This window comes from Dermochelys coriacea, chromosome 3 (genome assembly GCF_009764565.3).
Source record: "Dermochelys coriacea isolate rDerCor1 chromosome 3, rDerCor1.pri.v4, whole genome shotgun sequence".
NCBI lineage: Eukaryota > Metazoa > Chordata > Testudines > Dermochelyidae > Dermochelys > Dermochelys coriacea.
In genome coordinates, this window is record NC_050070.1 from 59,703,310 (window position 1) to 59,726,720 (window position 23,411).

The 23,411-nt window shown below is 41.1% G+C and overlaps 1 protein-coding gene across 14 annotated transcripts in view; it reads right to left on the reverse strand.

Moving 5' to 3' along the window:
* Positions 1-23,411, reverse strand: part of COL12A1 (collagen type XII alpha 1 chain) — a 152,250-nt gene that overhangs the window by 94,543 nt on the left and 34,296 nt on the right. For 8 of the 14 annotated variants that reach the window (XM_043510517.1, XM_043510516.1, XM_043510521.1 and 5 more), the window contains 5 exons: positions 21,646-21,918; positions 10,385-10,654; positions 8,520-8,786; positions 2,901-3,090; positions 1,689-1,810 (listed from right to left, as the gene is read on the reverse strand). The exons of 5 other annotated variants lie outside the window; for them this stretch is intronic. In XM_043510517.1, coding sequence (XP_043366452.1) covers positions 1,689-1,810; positions 2,901-3,090; positions 8,520-8,786; positions 10,385-10,654; positions 21,646-21,918 — 1,122 coding nt within the window. The remainder of the gene's footprint in view (positions 1-1,688; positions 1,811-2,900; positions 3,091-8,519; positions 8,787-10,384; positions 10,655-21,645; positions 21,919-23,411) is intronic. One more of the 14 variants, XM_043510518.1, reaches the window with a different exon arrangement.

The following is a 23,411-nucleotide window of genomic DNA, read 5'->3' on the forward strand; positions in this document are numbered from 1 at the left end:
ACTCCCATAATCCCACACTTGAAAAGTCTAGCAAAGGCACTATATCTTTATTAATTTTTGTTATTTGAATAAATATACAGGGTACCACTGCATACAGAATTTACTTTCCCAGCTACAAATTTCGTTTTTCCCAGTAATCATGACTTTAGTTCATGCACTACTAAAACATCTTAGCTTACAATATATAACATTGTAGGAAGGAATGCAAGCTGCAGTAATATAAACATAATAAATATGCCTGGTGCAATTATTTTTCTGCCAGAATTACTAGTTTATCTCCCGTTTCACTGGTAGCATGCTGCTGTGCCACCTTTCTCAATTTTACCCTCTAGTATTAGACAGAGTTTCTGGCCAAGGTCAGTGAATTCCCTTAGGCACTATATTTCAGGTATACCATTTTTCTAGTTCCACATAGGTAAACACCTCTTTAAATCCAGCAACCACTGCTATGGTGTAAATAACATTTGTAATTGCAAACAGATTAGGGTTTTCTACCTACCTGTTGCAAAAAAAGGGAGCTGGTATACTTCAATTTTTGGCAAACCAAAAATAGTTTAAAACCTACTTACTGAAGGACATCATCAGCATTTTCTAACTGCTGTTGATAAATGTTATATAAATGAGTATTATTTCTCCATAACATGGTGCTCAAAGAGGGCATTGAATAAAAAAAGTATCTTTAAAAAGGCTAGGGAAAAAAGAATTTATGTTTGCCTGAACATCATGTTTGGCAGCCTAAAGTAGGTTTTTATCAAATTCATTTCTGAGAGACCTTTGACAGGGGTTAGGATAGACTTCTACAGTAGAGACTTAGGGCCAAACCCTCTGTCCCTCTCTGTGGGGCATGCCAAGCCTGAAATGGAGAAGAAATGCCATGGCTTGCACAAGCACAGTAGGGTAAAGGGAAGCAGAGGGCCCTCGCAAACATGTTTGTCACTCCTTACACAAACTGGAGCTCAACTCCAGGCAGGGGCACTGGAATAATTTTTATAGTGGGGGTGCTGAAAGCCATTGAACCAAACCATAAACCCTGTATATAATGGAAACTACTTCAAGCCAGGGGTGCAGCAGCACCCCCAGCACCCATGATTCCAGGGGCATAGATGGGGAACGGTGGACAATATGAGTCAAACCAGATACACAGGCCCAATACCACACACAGGGAGAGTGGCTCCCTTGGCCATTACATGTATTGTTCCTCAGTCCTGTGCACAATACCCCAGCAGTGAAATTCATCACTGCACAGACAGCAAACAAAAGGCCTATGCCCACTTAAGACCTATTTTAAGGATGCTAAATGGTGGACAGGCTCTGTCCTGGCTCTCTGTGCAGAAGTGTATTTCACCCTGTGTGCACAACTCACTTATGAGGGCAGCAGTCTCAAGCATTTGTCCCTGTATGAGTAACATAGGTATGTATGGCTTCTAAATTCAGTGAACCTAGTCTTGACTAATCAGCACTGTAACAGAAGTAACCTTTTAATAAAAGTGGAGGAGAACTGTACTCATGAATTTTGGCATACCTGAGGATACGGTTTTTACTATTCATCAAACCCTGTAAATAAATGTTTGTTTGTTAAATGTATTGCAGTATCTTATGATAAAAGTGACAGGGAAATGCTAAAACTATCTGAAACATTAAAAAATAAAAAACAGCTATTCCATTTGCCTCAATGTTATCAGGTTTACCTCTGGATAAGAATGGCATCACAGTAGCATCTGAAAGGGTGGTCATTTCTTGGCCAATCAGTGGTGCACTCTCCCCTCCTTCAAACATTCCAAAAACATTTACCTTATAGGTAGTGCCTGCCCTACAATAGTAAAAAAAAAAAAACAACCCAAACACATGGATATGTCAAATCAATTTGGTCAGCTAAATGCTAATGTTTCACCAATAAATAAACTAGACCTTTTAAAGAGGATTTGATTGCTTTTTAGATATCTCACATGTGAAGCATGATCACAGTTTCTATAGTGACTATTATTATATTATGTTATATGGTATAGTACATATTCTAAATCCATATGTCTGTGTTTGCTTACATACCTCTTAACTTCAGTGAGAGTTTTCCTTAAGGCAGCATCTGAATGAGGAACTTAGGAATTCATGATTTGGCCCTTCGTTACATTAAAGATAGCTACTCAGTTTTTTTCTATAGAGGAGAAGGTCCAGAAATGTAAAGCCCTGAGTACCTCAACTGATATAATGCGGTGTAATTCCATTGAAGCCAATGGAGCTCTCCCGCCTTATACCAGCTGGGTATCTGGTTCCAGATCTGTAACTATATACCATAGTTTGTTCATTTGAGGTCAGATTTTAATGGTGCCACTCTGAGCATGCCCAACTGACACACATACAATTCCTGATGCTCCCATGCAATTCCCAGTGCTGATGTAGGAGTATGACACGCTCAGAATTGTGTCTTTAAATCTCTGGCTCTTCCCCATAATGCACATAGAGCTTTATCCAGAACTGAACTAGACTGCAACAGTTTTAGCTTCAAAATTCTTTAGAAAAAACTGCTCCTAGTACCAAGCACACCGTCTTGCTCTCTCTCATGCCCCAGTGAGATCACAGACAGAACATTGGAATCCATGCTTACAGATGCCTTTCTGAGGTTGAACAACAATGCCCTGGAAGCCCATGGCCCTTAAAGATTTTCCTTACTTATGTTTGACTCTGTCCTACCTGACAGCCTCTGTATCATCGTGGCCTTAATGCAGCCTTACCTACAATAGCATTAAAACTAAGGAAAGGGGGTATTTTTGTGAAAAAATACATACATTTTTCATAAACACATTGCTGTAAAGAAGGGATGGTAGAGCTGTTCATAACCTGAGCCGTTTTATTTCTAATGATTAAACTATTAACACAAAATTTAAAAGCATTATTAGCCATACCTAAGCTCCTCCAGTACAACTGTATTGTCATATGGCCCAACGATTAGTTCTCCAAGTCTTTCTTCTCCTGTCGGATGGAAAGTTATTTTGTAACCTCTCACTTCCCCAGGGGCTGGCTCCCAAGTTACTCTGAAACTTGACATAGTGGAATCAGACGTTTTCAGGTTTCTGGGTGGTTTATATGGAGAGGCTGCAAGGATCAAAGTGGAAAAGCCATAATTTAGATCACTTATGTATATGAAAAATATTAATAAATACTACTGCAAAAACCCATGTACAACTGCCATTGGTTATTAATTGTATGTGTAATTTTTCAATATAAAACAATATTTTAAAAGTACCTATTCCAGGTTCACATTGGCTTTGCTTGGCATAATCACTAGTACCAAGCCATGAGATGCAAGACCATATGCTTCCTCTTAACCCAGAACCAGAAAATAAGAAAATTACCAACCAGACATTAAAACAAGCCCAACCGCCCTCACCCACAAATACCACCAGCCCTTCTCAGGCTTCTTCCTCCTTCAGGGTAAAGAGACAGGCCTTGCAGCATGTCCTGAAGGTCAAAAGATTCAGGTTTCAAGGTAGCAACCGTGTTAATCTGTATTTGCAAAAAGAAAAGGAGTACTTGTGGTACCTTAGAGACTAACAAATTTATGTGAGTCACACCAAGGAGGGGAATAAATTCTGAAGTTGAGGCCCTTCATAAAAAATGCCCTGCCAGCAGATCCCTCCTTTTATACTCAGAAGGCAATGTGGCACAGGGAAGAGAGCCAGTGTCTCATGTAGGGGAAAGTCTTAAGCCATTTAGAGATTTACTATTTCTAAACTAACGGGCAGCCAGTTCAGATCAGAGTGTACTGGTGTCATGTGCTCCTGGCAAGAGACACTGCTTAGCAAACAAGTGGTCCCATTAGTGAAGACATGGCAATTTCTTGCATAATCCTTGAAAGACCTTATTGTATTAAGTTTATGTGTTATTGTGGACCAGGAATCTATGTAACCTCTTGAGGGGGGAGATGGGACAGATGTGAGATGAGGGAATTAAAAAATTATACCGAAAATGTGCCAGACAAGTATGGACTTTGGGGATAGTAAGTGCTCAGTGGATTTCCTGGGGAATCTCTAGGGAGAGGCTAATCAGAGAATTATAGAATGATAGGACTGGAAGGGACCTTGATAGGTCATCTAGTCCTGTCCCCTGCACTCATGCCAGGACTAAGTGTTATCTAGACCATCCCTGACAGGTGTTTGTCTTAAAAATCTCCAATGATTGAGATTCCACAACCTCCCTGGGCAATTTATTCCAGTGCTTTACCACCATGATAGTTAGGAAGTTTTTCCTAATGTCCAAACTAAACTTCCCTTGATGCAATTTAAGCTCACTGCTTCTTGTCCTTTCCTCAGCAGTTAAAAAGAACAATTTTTCTCCCTCTTCCTTGTAACAACCTTTTATGTACTTGAAATCTGCTATCATGTCCCCTCTCAGTCTTCTCTTCTCCAGACTAAACAAGCCCAGTTTTTTCAATCTTCTCTCATAGGTTATGTTTTCTAGACTTTTAATAATTTTTGTTGCTCTTCTCTGGACTTTCTCCAATTTGTTCATGAGAATTCCCCAATTCCAGTTATACACTAACCCAGCTATTTGAAGCTACACACTGAGGAGGTCATTTTCTGCTGACTATTTGTTACCAAAGGCCAAGATCAAGGCCCAAGCTGTATAAAGAAATGGCTGATCTGCCCAACTTTCATTCTGGTTCAGGATCTAAGATGGATGAACTTGTGACCACAGGAAACACCCAGTTGTGTGTTTTGAAGAACTGACACCAACCGCATCTTAGTTTGGAATCGGGATTGACCTGTGGTAAGCTTTTTAGAATGTATGTAGGTTGTTGTATTGTTTTAATACATTTTCTCTGAAATGCTTTTACCTTAACAATAAATGTGCTTGCTTAGAAGGAGCTGTGTGATAACTTATAACTGCTGGCAATACATGGTCATAGCTCTTGAACAGAAAGCAAAGCACAGGCACAAGCACCTGTCTATTTGGCCATGTGGCTTGCTGGGGATATCACCATGTAAGGCAGGAGCTAACGAATGGTGATCCCCCTCGCTTAAGGGATTATGAATAATCTTGTCACATCTTCCAATTACTTCCTCATCCTAGCTAAATGACACCTGCCTTGTCCAGCTGGAGCCTCAGCTATCTAGCTGTTCATACCCCAGTCATTACCAAGCATTGGGTAAGGTGCTCAGCAAAACTGCCTTAATCAGATAGGTAACAGGGTGGCTTGCCCATGAGCTGAAGAGCCTGGGGCTAAGTCAACCTTGATTACAGGATGAGCCCCACCTGAGAGAAATCAGGTGATTCCAGTATAAAGAGGGAAGGAAAGCGCAGGAATCTGTGGCACGGTATGCAGAGAGTGATGAAAACTCCCCAGGCATGCAGAGACCGTTGCCAAGCAGGGGAGGGAATGCAACGGTCCCTAGCAGAAAGGCCTGGGAAAGTAGGAGGAGAAACCTTGGGTTGTGCGGACTTATGAATGGACTTTGTTTTGGGATTTTGAGTTTTATTTACTGTTTATTTTATATTAATAAACCCAGTCCCAAGCAGGGGTATTTTCTGACAAATAAAAAGCTTAAAGTGAACATTCCAAGAGGGGAAACTGAGGGAGGCTGTCTGTAGCATGATCTTAGGCCATACCTAGATATCTGCGTGGCAGCTGGTTTGATTACAGAATAAAACAGATATGAAGCTGAGTGTCATCAGTATCTTGAGAGCACTATAATGCATGCTTCCTCCCTAATTCTCCCAATGGCCTTATACACATGTGGAAGAAGAAGAGGGACAAGACGGAGCTGTCCAGAATCCCATGAGGCAGTCCTTGAAGCAGAAGAGCTATTATGCAGAACCATCTAAAAATTGAGAGGGAAGACCTGTTTACTCTTACTTGAGTTCACAGGTAAGTCAGATTCATAGATTCATAGATACTAAGGTCAGAAGGGACCATTCTGATCATCTAGTCCGACCTCCTGCACAGTGCAGGCCACAGAATCTCACCCACCCACTCCTACGAAAAACCTCACCTATGTCTGAGCTATTGAAGTCCTCAAATCGTGGTTTAAAGACTTCAAGGAGCAGAAAAGCCTCCCTCAAGTCACCCGTGCCCCGTGCTACAGAGGAAGGCGAAAAACCTCCAGGGCCTCTCCAATCTGCCCTGGAGGACAATTCCTTCCCGACCCCAAATATGGTGATCAGCTAAACCCTGAGCATATGGGTTCTTTCCTGGGTAACTCAGATCCAACCCATCTTTTATAAGGAGCTTGGCTTGTTTGGCCTAACTAGAGAGGGCTGAGGGAAGATGTGGTTGCTCTCGATGGATATATCAGAGGGATGGATACAGGAGAGGGAGAGGAATTGTTTAGGTAGATATTCCGTCACCAGGAGGAGATCACCTACTACAATGCCTGTGCAGTCTCTGTGTCATAGCCTTGTCTGTACCAAAATTAAACACAGGCCATGGAGATCTTAGGCAGCTGGATATCTGAGAGTTATCTCACCACAACTTTCCCAATAACCATAACTAAGGCTTACAAGCTAGACTTTTGACAATAGCTAACCAGTGACAAGTGACAGCCTTACAAGCACTTTCTTAATAAAAGCCAGCAACCTGCCTTTCCTAACCAAAATTTTCACAATCTTCACCAATAATGGACACATTTCTTCGTCCCTGAGCACCACCAGCTAAGATTGAGATGGGTCCAAAGTGCATATTGTGGCACAATGTGCTCACAATGACTCTCGTACCCCAGTGAGCCACACTGGCCGCAACTGAAGCAGAGAAGTTGTAACATTTGTCTCTCTCAAATATTGCCCTACATCCGTGGCAGAACACAATTAAATTCAAATCCATTTGATTTTCTCTGCAAAGCACCAGGCAATTGCCTTGCAAAAGGAAGCATTTGCATCAGAGTGAGGGCAGATCAGATTAATGAGGCTCTCCACTACTCAAAACAAATCCCCTTATCAAGGCTTAATGCATGGTGTGTTGATTCTAAAGGGCTCTGAGAGAAAATATTGTTCCTTCAAGAGACTACTTTATCCCTGGCCAGAGTTCCCTGGGTAGCCCTCTAGTCACCTTCCCTCCTGTTTTAGCTACTGCAGATCATTGTAAACCATGGTCACTGATGAGGCCAAATCCTCACAAAACAAGTCACTGCATTTCATCTTGATAACAGGAACACTAAGCACACTCTGAAAGTGACCTTCTGCAGCAACACTGAGTGATAAGACCCCACACCGATCTATCTCAGAGTGACACTGGATCACATACTAACCTTTCACGAAGGGAGCTGCCAAGACAAACACAAGGGTCAACCTCATCCAGAAACTGGCAACCACAAGCTGGGGATCATCAGCATCAGTGTTAAGGACATCAGCGATGGCCCATGGGAATTCTGTACCTGAGTACTGTGCACTGGTACGGACCAGAAGTAGCCATACTCAACTTGTTGATGTCCAACTGAACACTGCAGAGTGGTGCATCACTGGAACTCTCAAATCGACCCCGGCACCTTGGCTGCAAGTGCTGTCACACATTGCTCCCCCATCCATTCGCCATGATACCATGACCCTTTGGGAATTCCAGAGGATCATGGAAAATGAACATCTTCCCATCCACCAGGGCCTTAACAACACCCCTCACCACTGCTTGAAATCATGTAAGCCTCATGGACCTATGCATTTAACCTTCAACAATGCAACTTCAACCCCAATGAAGCTTTGAAAGCCGAATACAATTCACAAGAAGTCAAAAACAAACACTTTGTGAAAGACCTGATGCAAAATCTCCAAGATCCCTGGCCAGAAGATCCCTGGCTTCAATCGCCCACAAAGCTCATGGGCAATCCTACATCACATCTGCACAAACCATGGCAGATGCAGATACTTGCTGCACAAATGGAAAATTAAAGACTCTCCAGAGTGCGACTATGGTCACCCAGAACAGATCATGCAACATATAACAACTCAATGCCCAATTCGTGAATACTAAGGAGACATCACCACTCTGCTACTTCAGATGCAATTATTTGGCGTAACTATCTAAATGTAAATGTATAGTTGTTGCTCTATATTTATGTCAGCCATATGAAGAAGACGAGCCACGAGGACAATGCCAAGGAATAAGATACCTATCAATCACTTCAAGAATACCTGAGAACCAAAGACAAATTACAAAGTCCTAACAAACCACTGAGAAGTGGTCTGTTGAAGGAACAACATTCTCTCACAGAACTGTCCAGAAACATTTATTTTCCATTGACTTCTGAGGACCAGCCACCAGAACAGGTCTGCTGCTCTAACAAAAGTGGTATACCCCAAACAGCAGGAGGCAAGAGTCAGGCCATGACACAGGTAAAATTTTCAACAGTCCCAACTCCATGTCCATCTTTTAGCAATTTTTTGTTAATTCCTGTTCTTGGAGATTTGGCAGATTACGAATTAGCTAACACTTTGTTTACTTACTGTACAATTGCTTTTCTACCCCCCTACAATCAATACCTTTAATCATAAAGCTTTTTACTATTTATTCAAATTTAATTATATATAATACATACCTGTAGTTCCTTCTCCTTGCCTGTGTTTTCCTTCCCCAGATTTATACATTGGAATAATAGAGATGTTGTATTTGGTTAAAGGCTGAAGTCGTTTTAACACTGTAGTTGTGGAAGTAGCTGGTACTTTTGCAACCACCTGCCTTCCTCCACTGACTGGTCGGTAAACTACACGATAGCTCACAACTTTCCCAGGTGCAGGCTGCCATGTAACTCTCATTGACTTCTCCGTCTCTTCATCTACTCTCACCCTCCTGGCATTTGGTGACACTTTTCAATGCGAAAATATGGATAAATATTTATTTTGTCACATAAAAACATGCACAGAGATATCTATACATTCATTCAGCACTAGAGATACCATCTGTGATTTGTCCTTACATATCACAGCATATCATTAAATAGGAGTTCATTTGCATTTCTAAGAGCCTACCATGAAAACTTTCTGATCCCACTGGAGTAAATTAACAAAACAGCTATACTTAGATAACTATGCTTTCCATCACAGAGCAAAAAAATGAGCAATTCATGTAACACAGCAATCCAGCATAATAAAGGAGTTCTACATAGTAAAACATCATTTTTGGTAACTTATTGTTTAAATAATGAGTTCAGCTTCCAAATGCTAGTGAAAAGGGGCCAAATCCTGCAGACATGACTTGTTTGTTTTTGGGGGGGGAGGGGGATTTTTTTATTCAGGCAAAACTTCCTGTGAAGCCCAGTTTTTCAGACCAAAGAGGTTCTGATAGTTCTGATAAGGTACTGACAAGCAACCAAACTATTGGGTGGTTACTTCCAAACAAATAGACCAGCCCAATCTTTTGTGAGCCTCCCACCACTAATCTTAAGGCAGTAACAGTTTTGAAAAAAGTGTGGATGTCTTATAAAGCACTTCAGTTTCACTCTCCAGGCAATAACACCCAGGCTTCTTAAGTCATGTTCCTGCCTTGTAGCAAACACTGTCAAATAAAAAACCTGAAGTGAAATGGAAGGCATGTCTGGTGCTGGCTGTCAGCTGGGCATGCCACCCTAGGTTTTGGCAAGGCAGAGCCTTCTTGGCACACAAGAGTCAGAGTCGGTTTTCACTTCACTGAGAGGTATTCCACAGAATGCTAGAATAACCTCTCTCAGCATTTGGAACTGGTCATAGAATCATAGTCCCATAGGCTTAGAAGGGATCACAAGGCTCATTTAGTCTTTCCATTCTGGTCTGTTCATTTTCAAACAGCTGTAACATTAGGAATATTAATACTATGCAGTGTTTGTCATATAAGAAAAATCTAGAACTGTGAGTAAGAGATGTAGCCAACTTCAAACCCACTCACCTGAGCCTGGGAGGAAGAAATCACAGGGCAGGAAAATTAACTAACCCCAATGGCATGAACTCTTACTTCCCTCTCTAGCCTGGCCACTTTGTTCCTCCTGTTTCTCCCCCAACAACCACACCCTCCAACCCACAAAGCCCCAGGAACTATCCCCAGACTCTGCCACACTCATTCACGTTGAACTGTAACTTACTCTCTAAGTAACCCCGTTAATTTCAATGGGACTCCTTGCAAAGTAGAGTACAATTTAATGTGAATAAAAGCTTAATCTGGTTCCATGAGATATAAATGACTTATGATTATAAATAATCATAGCTCAGAAAAAAAGGGGGGAGTGTGGTACTTCATTGAGTTGAGAGGGGCAAGGGTTTGGTTGGGTTTTTTTAAGGCGGGGGGTAAATAAAAAATAAGGTCTAGTCTCTTGTCAATGCAAGTTGCATTAATAAGAGTATCAAGAGTTTGTGTGTGGGATAATAATGTCACAATATCCCCAGGTCAGAATTCAGGCTGTTCTTTGGGGTGGCTATGCTGTATTGCATTTACCTTCAGTAGTAGCCTCTCCTTCTAGAGGAGCTCCGTCTCCACTGCTATAGGAAGCAAAGACTGAAATCTTATATTTAGTCTCTGGCTGTAAATTTTCCAGCACAGTATTTATTACATTTCCAGGAACTGTGCTCTCCCCAGTCTGACCATCATAGAGCGATTTCCATACTATTCTATAACGACGAACTGCTCCTGGAGCTGCTGTCCAGGATAGTCCCATTGTAGTGTCAGTTATGTCTCTAATAACCAAATCACGAGGTGAGCCACGGTCTGCAAGAAAGGAAGTCATAAGAGAGGGACTATGACCGAGACACAGCTACCGCATATTACAGCGAAATAGGAACAGAAAAATAAAATGCTCATAGAATAAAATTAAAATGTTCACAAGAACACCTGCTCAACTGAAATACAGTCGTTCTTTTATGAGGAGGATTAAGGCCCTTGTTCAGCAAACCACTTAAGAACATGGTTAACTTTAAATACGTGAGCAATCCCAACCCTACTCAGCAAGACACTCAATCTTGAATACTTTGCTGAACAGGGATGGAATTATTCACATGCTTAAAGTTAAGCATGTGCTTCAGTGCTTTGCAAAAAGAAAAGGAGTACCCGTGGCACCTTAGAGACTAACAAATTTATTAGAGCATAAGCTTTCGTGAGCTACAGCTCACTTCATCGGATGCATTTGGTGGAAAAAGCAGAGGAGAGATTTATATATACACACACACACACACACACAGAGAACATGAAACAATGGGTTTATCATACACACTGTAAGGAGAGTGATCACTTAAGATAAGCCATCACCAGCAGCAGGGGGGGGAAAGGAGGAAAACCTTTCATGGTGACAAGCAAGGTAGGCTAATTCCAGCAGTTAACAAGAATATCAGAGGAACAGTGGGGGGTGGGGTGGGAGGGAGAAATACCATGGGGAAATAGTTTTACTTTGTGTAATGACTCATCCATTCCCAGTCTCTATTCAAGCCTAAGTTAATTGTATCCAGTTTGCAAATTAATTCCAATTCAGCAGTCTCTCCTTGGAGTCTGTTTTTGAAGCTTTTTTGTTGAAGTATAGCCACTCTTAGGTCTGTGATCGAGTGACCAGAGAGATTGAAGTGCTCTCCAACTGGTTTTTGAATGTTATAATTCTTGACGTCTGATTTGTGTCCATTCATTCTTTTACGTAGAGACTGTCCAGTTTGGCCAATGTACATGGCAGAGGGGCATTGCTGGCACATGATGGCATATATCACATTGGTAGATGCGCAGGTGAACGAGCCTCTGATAGTGTGGCTGATGTGATTAGGCCCTATGATGGTATCCCCTGAATAGATATGTGGACAGAGTTGGCAACGGGCTTTGTTGCAAGGATAGGTTCCTGGGTTAGTGGTATCTAGGTTAGTTTTGTCTTCCAAACTAGCAATTATGCCTTACAATCCATCTTCATCCCAAAAGCTCACGTAACTCATTAGGCAAATAATGAAAACTTGGGTAATTTTTTCCTGATGTTAAATCTGTGTGAAAAAAATCCTTCTAAATTTCTTGAGTCTTTCACCCTTTACTTGTTCGTGTCCCTTATCCTTATATTTGACACTGCCTCCAAACAGCTATCCTCTCACTTCCTTTTATAAGTCCGTATACCGCAATGAGATCCCTTCTTAGCAGTCTATTCTGCCAGTGATGCAAGGGCATTTATGCAGGTATGATTTATTGGATTTACCAGAAATAAATCACTTTCCACTGAATGATTAATTCAGACACTTAAGAGTTTTTGTTTGCTTGTTTTTCAGGAAACATTATGGGTCCAACTGTAGTCAATGGAATTTATACCTATGTGACTTGGACCCATGGCTCACCTAAAGCTTCAGGTGGGATAATCAAGTCCCTCTATTATTCTAATTGTTCTTTGTTGTATCTTTCCATTTCCATAACATCTTTATTAAAGTAATAGGTTAAGAACTGCATACAGGTTTTTTGTAACATGCCCCCATTTAGGAAATATCTGTCATTGTTTTCAGCCCTTCCCTCTTTCCTGTGCCTGAGAATTGTAGATTTGGCTGCTATCATTGCTACCAGCACCCATCTTACTGAACGGTGTGAAAATATACCTGTCAACTTTCCCCATTGTATCTATTTACAACTAATATGTTGTGTATTTATAACATAAAGTGTAGTAATTGTAGGCTAGAGGCGCTGTCTTTTCTGTACTAAGTTTTGCCAGCCTCCTGTAATATTGTTCTTCATAGCTGGTTCTCCTCACATTTCTTGGAGCACACTAAACAGCTCCTTAGTCTGTATAATCAACAAGGTGTAAGCTGAGAGGCCTGATGCTCACTTTAATACACCAGTTTCACACCCGTATAACTCTGTTGACTTTCATAGAGCTCACTGGTTTAAAACTGATGAAACAGCCTGGAGGATTAAGTCTATGGAGTTTGCTGTGTTCAGTGTGACATCTGGGTACACTTATTAATGTGAGCTAAACTATGCTACTGGAATGGATAGAGCCCTAGGGTTTTTTTGTTTTGTTTTTTCTTTTCTTTATGCAATGGCAAAGTTGTAGCTATAAACAAAAATCCCTACATACGCAGATGCAGCGCCTACGTTGATGTGTACTCTATGTGGAATTCCTTACTGATCTCCCTAAGGCCTTCCTGCAGTGAGCAGGGCTGCAGTGGCTCCCCTGAGTGGCTGCTTAGCAAGAGGTTCCCCCAAACCAATCACTGTTCAAGGCTTAAGCAGTGAGGAGGGCCTTGAGCCAGCCCTCTACACCAAAGATAAGTTTTACCCACAATGACAAGTACCCACTAATATATTTGAGATTGACCAAGAGCCATAGTACAAGAATCAAACTTTGTTGAATGCTGGAGAAGTTTCAACCCTAATCCAACCTCCACAGAGCACGCTTTGCAAATACTATCAGGCGAGGGGTTTATAATTGTGATCTGATTTCAATGCAGAACTGTGCCTGGAAGGATTTTCAAATTGGTCCCAATTTATATACTATTGTTTAATATTGCTATGCATCTGTCTTTATTTAAACCCTGATCCGACACATACAATCCCATTGGATATCAGAGGGGTAGCCATGTTAGTCTGTATCCACAAAAACAACGAGGAGTCCAGTGGCACCTTAGACTGACAGATTTATTTGGGCATAAGCTTTCGTGGATAAAAAACCCACTTTTTCAGATGTATGAGGGAGCTGAATCCCACTGGAGTTGGTAGGACTACTTGTATAAACGCTGAAGGTTTGAATGATATTATTGTAGCAATAATCAATGGATTAAATAAACATGGTCTCCCATTAATTCTGAATCAGTGAAAGAATTACTACATTTTGGCTTATTGATGAAATGACACAGTTGCTGGGATTTTATTAAAATGTTGTTAGTGGTTATATCTTTAATAAACAGAATACACTTGTACAATCTTATTTTTCTAAACCCAACCCATTGCTAGTATGTGATCCAGACAAGAGGCTCTTGGCTATCTCATCACCTTTCTCTGGCGACCACTGTTTTTTCCACCCAAACTTCAACACAAATTCCTTCAATCCTTCTAGACTGCCACTTTAAATCTGACATGCACACACAGGCACTCTTGATTGCAAAAATAACATTTTAAGATCCAGTTTTTTGTTAAAATTGAATTATTTACTGTCATAAGGAAAAATAACTACACTACTGCATCTTTCAGTGTAACTTTACTCTGTTAGGTGTAAAAGGGCCAGATTCATCCTAATATAAACTCCATGCAAACTCACTGATTTCAGTCCATTAAGTAGGGCAGAATTTGGATCCCAAAGAGTAACTTTCCTGGAAGACTGAAAAAAGATTTGTCTTCAAAAGTAAGTTACACCAATTTTCTGTCTACTCTAAAGTTTCTGCTCCCAACCCTTGGCTTTTTCATTCAATAAAAAAATCTGAATATAATCCAAATGGAAATATTATGGAAAACCCAACATGATAGAATGCACAGATGTTTCACAATAAAAACCTCTTTCCATATTTTAATGTAATATAAATATACAAGTCACTTTATATTGACTACTTCAAATCAAGTCTCTGCCACAATATGATTTCAGTATTAAACTATCTGCTACCACCACACAATTCTCAGCAAATAACTCTGGGACAGTATGGCTAATGATGTGTTGGAGACACTGCAACAGTCATTGCATATTTAAACCAATTATTAAATGTGCCACTAAATAGCAGAAGAAAATAATTTATTTGCAATGGAATGTAATCAAGCCCAGCTACCGACAACTGTTAGCTCTGGAAAGAAAACAGAAATCATATGGAACTAAAGTACCGTTTTTTGTTGAATAAAAATAAACTTTGGGCTTCTTACCAAGCCGCCAGGCCTAAATGGAAAAATTTGACTTCAAATAGCTTGAAACTGCTGACAAGACATCTTACCAACTAAGGGAAATTAGACTTTTAATATGTTATATTGCAACTGAGAACATTTATCTAAAATAACACACTAATTTGATTTGCTCATGTGCGATCATGTGCGAGCTAGTTTGTAGGCAGATCTTATTTTCACAAGAAGCTACCCCATGAGTGTCGGAAGTGGGAGAGAGGAGCAGCTGTGTTTAGGATGTGGTGCAAAGTTCTAAATTATTAAGATTCCATTAATTAAGCTGCTACATTGGGAGTTTAGAAATATACTTAAGTTCAGTAGCATTACCAGTATAATGTAATGGCTAGTAGGCATACAATTATACCTATTAGCCATGTTTAGTTTGTTGGAGAAGTATAAGTATGCAAATCACACGGTAACTCTGCTTATCTACTATTTATCTGTCATGGGGTTTGCACTGCTGCCTAACACTAACGTATCTGAGCAATTATTCTGATCTTCTGTTTAAATGGTCAAGAATCTTAATTGCTAAATGCTCCAACAAGAAGGATTCTTATACATCTTAATATCTCCGCTGCTCACAAGAACAGGCTAGCCAGAGAATGTAGAAAGACTGTTCAACATAAGGTAGGGTAAGGGCATGGTGGTGAAGCAGATGGTGGTTGTACTGGCTGGTGGTGATGTTTGGCTCAGAGCCAACAGAATCGGCAAAATCCTCTCTCTTTTCTCCCCTGTTTGAAATGGATGGCCCGTGCATCACAGCTCCACTTTTCCATCCAGTCCCAGTATCACCATCACATGATGAAGTGCTCTGGTTTTGAATATTACCCAAAAGCTCCTGCCCCCAGTAGCTGTGCTAGACACTATGGTGTTCAAGAGTCCCTGAATTCACTGGTACAAGCACAGCTGAAGCCTTGCTGTGTCCATAAGCATTAAACCTGTGCTGCTGTGTGGACATGTCAAACCATTGCACGGGCAAGCAAGGCAAGCAACCATTTCCTGCCATCAGGGCCAGATCCAAAGCCCACTGTAGTACTGAAGACTCCCTTTGACTTCAATAGATTTTGGCTCAGTTCTCAATGTCTCTACAACAGTTTCCTCACTTAGCACAGACACACCCTTAGATAGAAAACAGGGGCTTTTCCTTCCAGCCCTAAATCTCTGCAAGTCTTCACTTTCCATATCAAGGTTTCCACCATGCTGAGCCAGAGACACAATATCCGATTTAAATAAGTTTCCTATACTTGCTTGGCTCTTGTCTCCTGAGCTCTCCCGCAATCATTTTTGCTCCTGAACATATGACTGAATCAGTGAAGGCTACACCTACACTACTAGTTAAGTAGTGCGAGTAAAAATACCAGTGAAGCTGCAGTAGTATGGGAAGCTGTAGCAGAGGCATGGCTGAGCCGTGCCGAGATAAGCCCAATTAAAACCGATGGGTTTGTACACTGCACAGCTGGACTGGGTCTCCGCTGCTTCGACTCAAGCTTGATCAGCACCACCACAAATGTATGTACACCAGCAAAGGAATCACATCTCTCATTCGTAGTGTGGACATAGCCTAAGGGTAAAAACTAAATGCCCTTATTCTGTCCTCAGTTACAAACCCACAATTCCCTCTGTTTGCAGTGGAAGATACACACCTCTATCAAGCCCGAATGTATACATTTTCTATACATGTACTCAAGCTTGTTTTCAAGATTAATATGTAACCGTAAATCTCACATTGATCCATATTTCACTTAGATTAAATGTAAATTATTTCTGAGCCAATATCCTAAGCGGTCAGAATTTAATCAACTAAGGAAACAACCCTCCTCACACCGTGCACACACTGAACTTTTAAGGCCTGATTCCTTTCTTGTTTACAACAATGTAAATCACGAGTATCTCCACTGAAGTCAGAAGGCCAGATCCTCACATCCAGCCAAGTTAATCTCAGAGTAGGATGTGAGTGTGTGTGTGTGTGTGTTGGATGGGACACAGGCGGCTACCTTAACACTGCTCCTGATCCAGGCCCTGCTGATGATCAAATTGGCCTCTGGCATAAGATAGGACAGCCACTTATGCTGGCTGGTAATGTCTCCATAGGGGCCATTATGCAACTGAATATGTTGGAGTGCCGAGCACTCTGGCCACACCTCTTGTAATGTGACATAACCCGCAATGCTTGGGAAATTGGAAGGGGGTGGAACAGAGCTTCCTGTGCCAGCTCCTTGCTAGTGGAGGATTCCTCTACATAAGGGGAGTTCCCACTTGCCCTTTTAGGTCAGGTTGCTGGCTGTTTTGCACAGGAGGCTGAATCAAGGAGCCCTGGATCTAGCCCACCAGAGTTACACCAGCACAAAACTGATATGAGATCATAATCAACCGCTGGAAAATCTACCTTATCTATCTATTCCAGCAATTAATTAGCTACACAGCAACTAATTAATTAACTATATATATATATATATATATATATATATATATATATATATATATATATATAGGAAAACAGTTCAATTTTTCTACTTCCCGAGACAAGAAAATTCAAATGGTTGCTCGATGGTTATCAAAAGTCACTTGCAAATGTCAGGGTAAAAAATCTTGGAATGTATCATTGAAAAAAAAAATGCATGAGACAGCACTAAATCTCTTTGAAAGACACTGAGTCCTTGTTTTGGTCTGTATGGAGAAGAACTACGTAATTCAAACATTACAGAAAGTTCCAATGATAAGCTAAAAACTTCATTGTCATGAAATGTCACTTGAGTTAGCCTCATACAGTCCGTAGGAGGTCATTCGTTTCTAAAACATTCTTATGTTGCTATAGAAACAGCAAAAAAACAATAACATATATCTAATAAGAAACCACTATTCATTTCCTGGCAAAAAAAATCCAAGCTCTGAGAAATGTATACAGCAGAAGAGTCCCTGAAACTAGAAAGTGCATCAACTATGACAAGGGTTCTCAAACTTGGGGTCAGGACCCTCTGGGGGGTCACAAGGTTATGACTTGGTGGGTCGCGAGCTATCAACCTCCACCCTAAACCCCACTTTTCCTCCAGCATTTATAATGGTGTTAATATGTTTTAATTTATAAGGAGGGTCACACTCAGAATATGAAAGGGGTCACCAGTACAAAAGTTTGAGAACCACTGAACTATGATGAATCCTCACATCCCAATTCTCACAGCATTAAAAGGAAAGGCAGAACTGGGCCCTATAGCATTTAAATGGAAAGACTTTCATTCTAAGGGGGGGAAGACCATTATTTAATCCCCAGTGAAGACTATCTCCTGTGTATAGTAAAATATGCAGTTCTTGTTGTTTACATTACACTAATCTACATTATAAATATTGGGTCAGATTCTGATCTCAGCTTCACTGACATTTAAAGCATGATGGGCTGAACCCTCTCCTGGCATAAAACCTGGCACAGCTCATTTACTTCAATCAAGTTATGTCAATTTACACCTGCAGAGATTCTGGCCCAGTAACTTCTCTATCATAAGTGGAGTTGCTCTGGAATTACTGTGGTGCAAGCAAGGTCAGAATGGGGCCCAGTGGATCTTGTTCTGATAAACAGCTATAAATGCCTTTTTTTTGGTGACATTGCTCTCAAGTTCATATTTAAAATGGTAATGAACAACTCTGCTTTTAGACGTCTGATGCATTCACCCTCACCAGCAGCAGCAGTTCTAAAAATCCTAGCTTCCAGCAACAGGGTGCTCATAAAATAGATTTTCATCTTCCAAAGTATGGAGACATGGATTAGGACTAAACATACCTGTATAGACTGCCTGACCTAGAGAGAAATGTGTTTTTCTTTAAAAACTGCAAACAATTATCAGTTCAAGTTAAGCTATTAAACAGCCTGTGTACAGTATGTTCTTATTATCTGACAATATGCCTCTGGGCAGAAAAGGAAACTCTTGCCAGGCCTGCTCTTACCACCCCCTTTCCCAGGGGAAAACAGATTAGAAAAACAGTAGCTCTCAGAAACAGTTGATTGTTAGCTATCGACTGGATTTCCACTCACTGTGTTCACCATTATATCCTATTTCTGGGGTATGACGTGTGGTTTTGGCTGAGTTGATGTAACAAAATAATAAAATGGACAACTCAATGTATTTCTGGGGGAATCTTTCTGCGGGTTTTCTTAAGTCTCATCTGTACATCTACTTGTGATTTGTGTTGTGCATCTGGGACAGAGAGCTGGGGAACAGCAGCAGAAGTAGCTCTCTGGGCACTGCAACTCCTATTAGTTGCCTGGGAGTAAATCTGACAATGATAGCTGTGCCTAACTGAGAGGCTGGGAATAGGCTGGAGAGAGCTACAAGGCTAATTAACACATTAGCCCAGGATGTAGGAAAGGCACTGGAAGGAAGTGCCAAGGTGGCGAGAGAACCAGAAAGAGGCAGGCTCTCAGAGTCAGTCCCATGAGAGATCTCTGAGGGCGAGATCTCCAACCTCTCCTACCCTTGGTCTAAGGGACTGAAGGTGATATGCTATTGTAGAACAGGTGCTGCACAATGCTGTGAAGATGGTGGGGAAACACTGTAAATAAGCCACATGTGGTGTTTACAAGCAAAGAGTCTCCACGTGGTCTGTGTATGCAGAGGAAGATAGGCTAGGAGGAGCCTCACCCAGTTATAATCACCACAAATAATGAAGAATACTATTAGAGTTACATAAAAACTAGATGGCCCTGCTTAGGTGCCTCCACTGCCACAAGTCCTGTTTCACTAGCTGAATTCTGTGACTGGTTTAATTTTCTTTTCCTTTTCGCAGTTTCAGTTCTGTCACAGTTAAACTTCAAAACAATTCTATTTAGCAGCAGGTAAGGGAAACCTTCTACCAGACACCTCTGTGAGTTGAAGGGAAACAAAGCGGTCAGATCCTGGCTGGGGAAAGAAGGACGGCTCACCCCCTTGAAATCTACCAATGCCCTCCAACCAGAGCTTTGTGGTATCAGGCCCATATATTTTAGAGAGAGGATGGGTATGGAACATCTTCTGCAGCATTCTCACCTCTGGAGCCTGCAGCTATCCAGTCAAGGGCTGATGCAGTTTAAGCATTTTTTATCCTCCACAAACTTTCCTCTGACTGCTACTCCTCACCAACAGGTACACTCAGCCAATGGCTAAAAGAGGCTAAATACCTGTGCTCTAAAAACAGCCCCAGGACTACTGTCAACCTCCTCAGATCTGTATGAATGGGGCATGAAAAAAACCTGCTTATTCCATGGGGTAGGGAAAGCCACCATCCCCAACAAAACAGTAAGGAAGAAACCCATGTCCTATACACAGGAATAACTTCCATAATATGGAATATGGCCCTCCATTTCTAATTTCTCATGTGCTTACTTCTTTCTTCTCTACCGTCTTTGAACAGTTTATAAAACACTGGGCCTCTGGAATGTGTTTATCCTTGGGTTGGATGGATCAGATAGCTATGCAAACATTTTATATAGCTGAGATTATAACTGAACAGCAACTGAATGTTTTGGGGGTTTTTTTCCTGAGGGAGACTCCGAGAAAGGACAAGCCTGCCCCACAAGGCTGAACATATTATAGAACATTTATGTGTTGCAGCTGGGAGGAAAAGGATGGATTTGAAAGAACAGGGAAGTGGGATTAGTAAATGCAACAATATACTTTGGAGAGACCTCAAGATGCTCAAATAATTTGTTAGTCTCTAAGGTGTCACAAGTACTCCTTTTCTTTTTGCGAATACAGACTAACACGGCTGCTAATTTGAAAACTGTCAAGAAAAAGAAGGCATTCCCTTAAGTCTCTATGACTACCCAGCAATCAAACACCTGTGGCTGGCCCAGATCAGCTGACCTGGGCTAGTGAGGCTCAGGCTGCAGGGCTGTAAAACCCCTTTGTAAATGTTTGGGCTCAGGCTGGAGCTCAAATTCTGGGATCCCATTAGGGGATTTTAGCCCCACATCTCGAGACCAGAGAGCCCAACTCAGTTGACCCTGGCCAGCCGTGGGTCTTTTATTCCAGTGTAGATGTACCCAAAAGGCCCTATTGCCTATTCATTAGAATTACATTGAGGCACTGGAGAGTTTGGATTTTCCTTTTGTTTCCTTACACCATGATTAATAAATAGCAGGAGTTACATTTTCAGATTGTTTTATCCACTCTTGTTTCTCTAGTTTTACCTTTTCTCAATAGCCTTACTTATTTTTCTTATTATTTCTCAGCCTTCCCTCCACGGACAAACCATTTTATTTCTTGGTACTGCTCAGGGAAAAAAACATATTTGAAACACCATTCCAAACATTAAACCCAGATAGCAAAGACTTTATTTATTTTGATGGTGGGTGGGGAGCTTCTTGGGGAGGCATTGGTTTCTCCTGGAGTTAAGGTCTGTGCCAATTTGAATCTCATAGCTTTCATGTCACAATATAGTATTGTTATTTTTCATGTGGCTTTCCCTTATTTGAGAAACTGAGATAAATAAAGGGGCACTGAGTTTACTGATATTCACATTTATTACAAGATGACTTCACAATTAAAAGGTTTTACTTGGCCACTGTCATCTTCCAATGGTTCTAGAGCTAAGTAATGAGATTTATTACATTACAAACATTTACTCTTTTCCTTTTCTTCCTGCACTGGCAAAACAGTGATCTTAAAATCTGGACTTGGTCCTTTTATATAAAACTACCCCTGGGATAAGGCCCGTTTATCAATTTGAAATTCTTAAATTCTAAACCACAATCAGATTTTTTCCTATTCTTCTTATTCCTAATCATTTACATTGCAGTAGTACACATAGGTATGACTCATATTTTCACTTCTGTAGAAACTTCAGGAACATGGGGCAATTTAAAGCCCCTAAAAAGTAACCAAATAAATTAATAATTATATATAATATATATAAATAATTACCTTCAAGTGTTTCTCCTTGCCCAGGGAGGGCATCCCCTGTTCCAGATGCATACAAGGCAGTCACGGACAGTGCGTATCTGGTGCCTTGTTCTAAATGTCTCAGCACTGTAGTGGTAGTATCACCCCTTATGGTTACCTCCTTGGCTTCACCTCCAGCCGCTGGAGTATATGTTATACGATACCGCTGGACTTTGCCAGGTGCTGCACCCCAAGATAACTTCATTGTGGATGTTGTAGCATCAGAAACTCTCAAATTTCTTGGACTTCCTCGGGCTATACATGTTAAAAGACATTGAAAGCATATCATGAATCAAGCCTTATTTCTTTCTTTCTTTTAAGATCATTATAAGAGAGAGTAGCATACATGCTTAAGTGATTTGCTGGATCACTTCCAGACTGCTCAGCAAATTCCAGGATTCAGCTCAGAGCATTGATCTAAGACCTAAAAGGAATTGTTTAAATACAACTTCACAAAAAGTTATTCCCTACTTTAAATTAGTGCTTTTGGATATTTTAAAGTGGTTTTGAAACAACCATGATATAATACTTAATTTTGATAAAACTCTATTGAACATCCATGATATAGTAAAGCTTTTAGTACCATCACGATAACATGCTCCATTCTGCATCTCCCATGAGCACACATGTCCATTAGGATGTAGCCTGAGGACTCTAAGTTCTCACTTCCTACTACAAAGACTCAGGGCTCACTCATAGAATTTGCTGAGCAGTCCTGAACTGTCAATGTCAATGGGCTGCAGTATGAATGGGGCACCAAAAAAACCCTGTTTATTCCATGGGGTGGGGAAAGCCACCTCCCTATAAAACCAGTAAGGAAGAAACCCACGTCCCCTACATAGGAATAACTTCCATAGTATGACAGGTTTATTCCATGGGGTGGGGAAAGCCACCTCCCCACCCCATCCCCAAAACCAGTAAGGAAGAAACCCACGTCCCCTACATAGGAATAACTTCCACAGTATGACAGGTTTCAGAGAAGCAGCCGTGTTAGTCTGTATTCGCAAAAAGAAAAGGAATACTTGTGGCACCTTAGAGACTAACAAATTTATTGAGCATAAGCTGTAGCTCTGTTAGTCTCTAAGGTTCCACAAGTACTCCTTTTCTTTTTCCATAGTATGGAATATCACCCTCCATTTCTAATTTCTCATGTGCTAAATACTTCCTTCTCTACCGTCTTCGAACAGTTTATAAAACACTGGGCCTCTGGAAGTGTTTATCCTTGGGCTGGATGGATCTGATAGCTATGCAAACATTTTATATAGCTGAGATTATCTGGAGTTCTTTGGAAAATTTTGCACCTGAATTCTGTTATAAGGAGAAAAGATGAGGCAAGTGCAGACCAAGTCCTGGGAAAGATAAAAGAGAAGGGAAGAGAAAACAAGAAGAGAACCCAAGTGGTAAACAAGGACTTCAACTAGAACAGCAACTTAATTTTTTTTTGGTGAGGAGGTTTGAGGGGTTAGGTTCCTGAGGGAGACTCCGAGAAAGGACAAGCCTGTCCCACAAGGCTGAACACGCTATAGAACATTTATGTGTTGCAGTTGAGAGGAAAAGACGGATTTGAAAGAACAGGGAAGTGGAATTAGTAAATGCAACAATATACTTTGGAGAGACCTCAAGAAAAAGAAATCTTTGCCTTAAGTCCCTATGACTACACAGCAATCAAACACCTGCGGCTGGCCCAGATCAGCTGACCCGGGCTAGCGGGGCTCAAGCTGCAGGGCTGTAAAACCCCTTTGTAAATG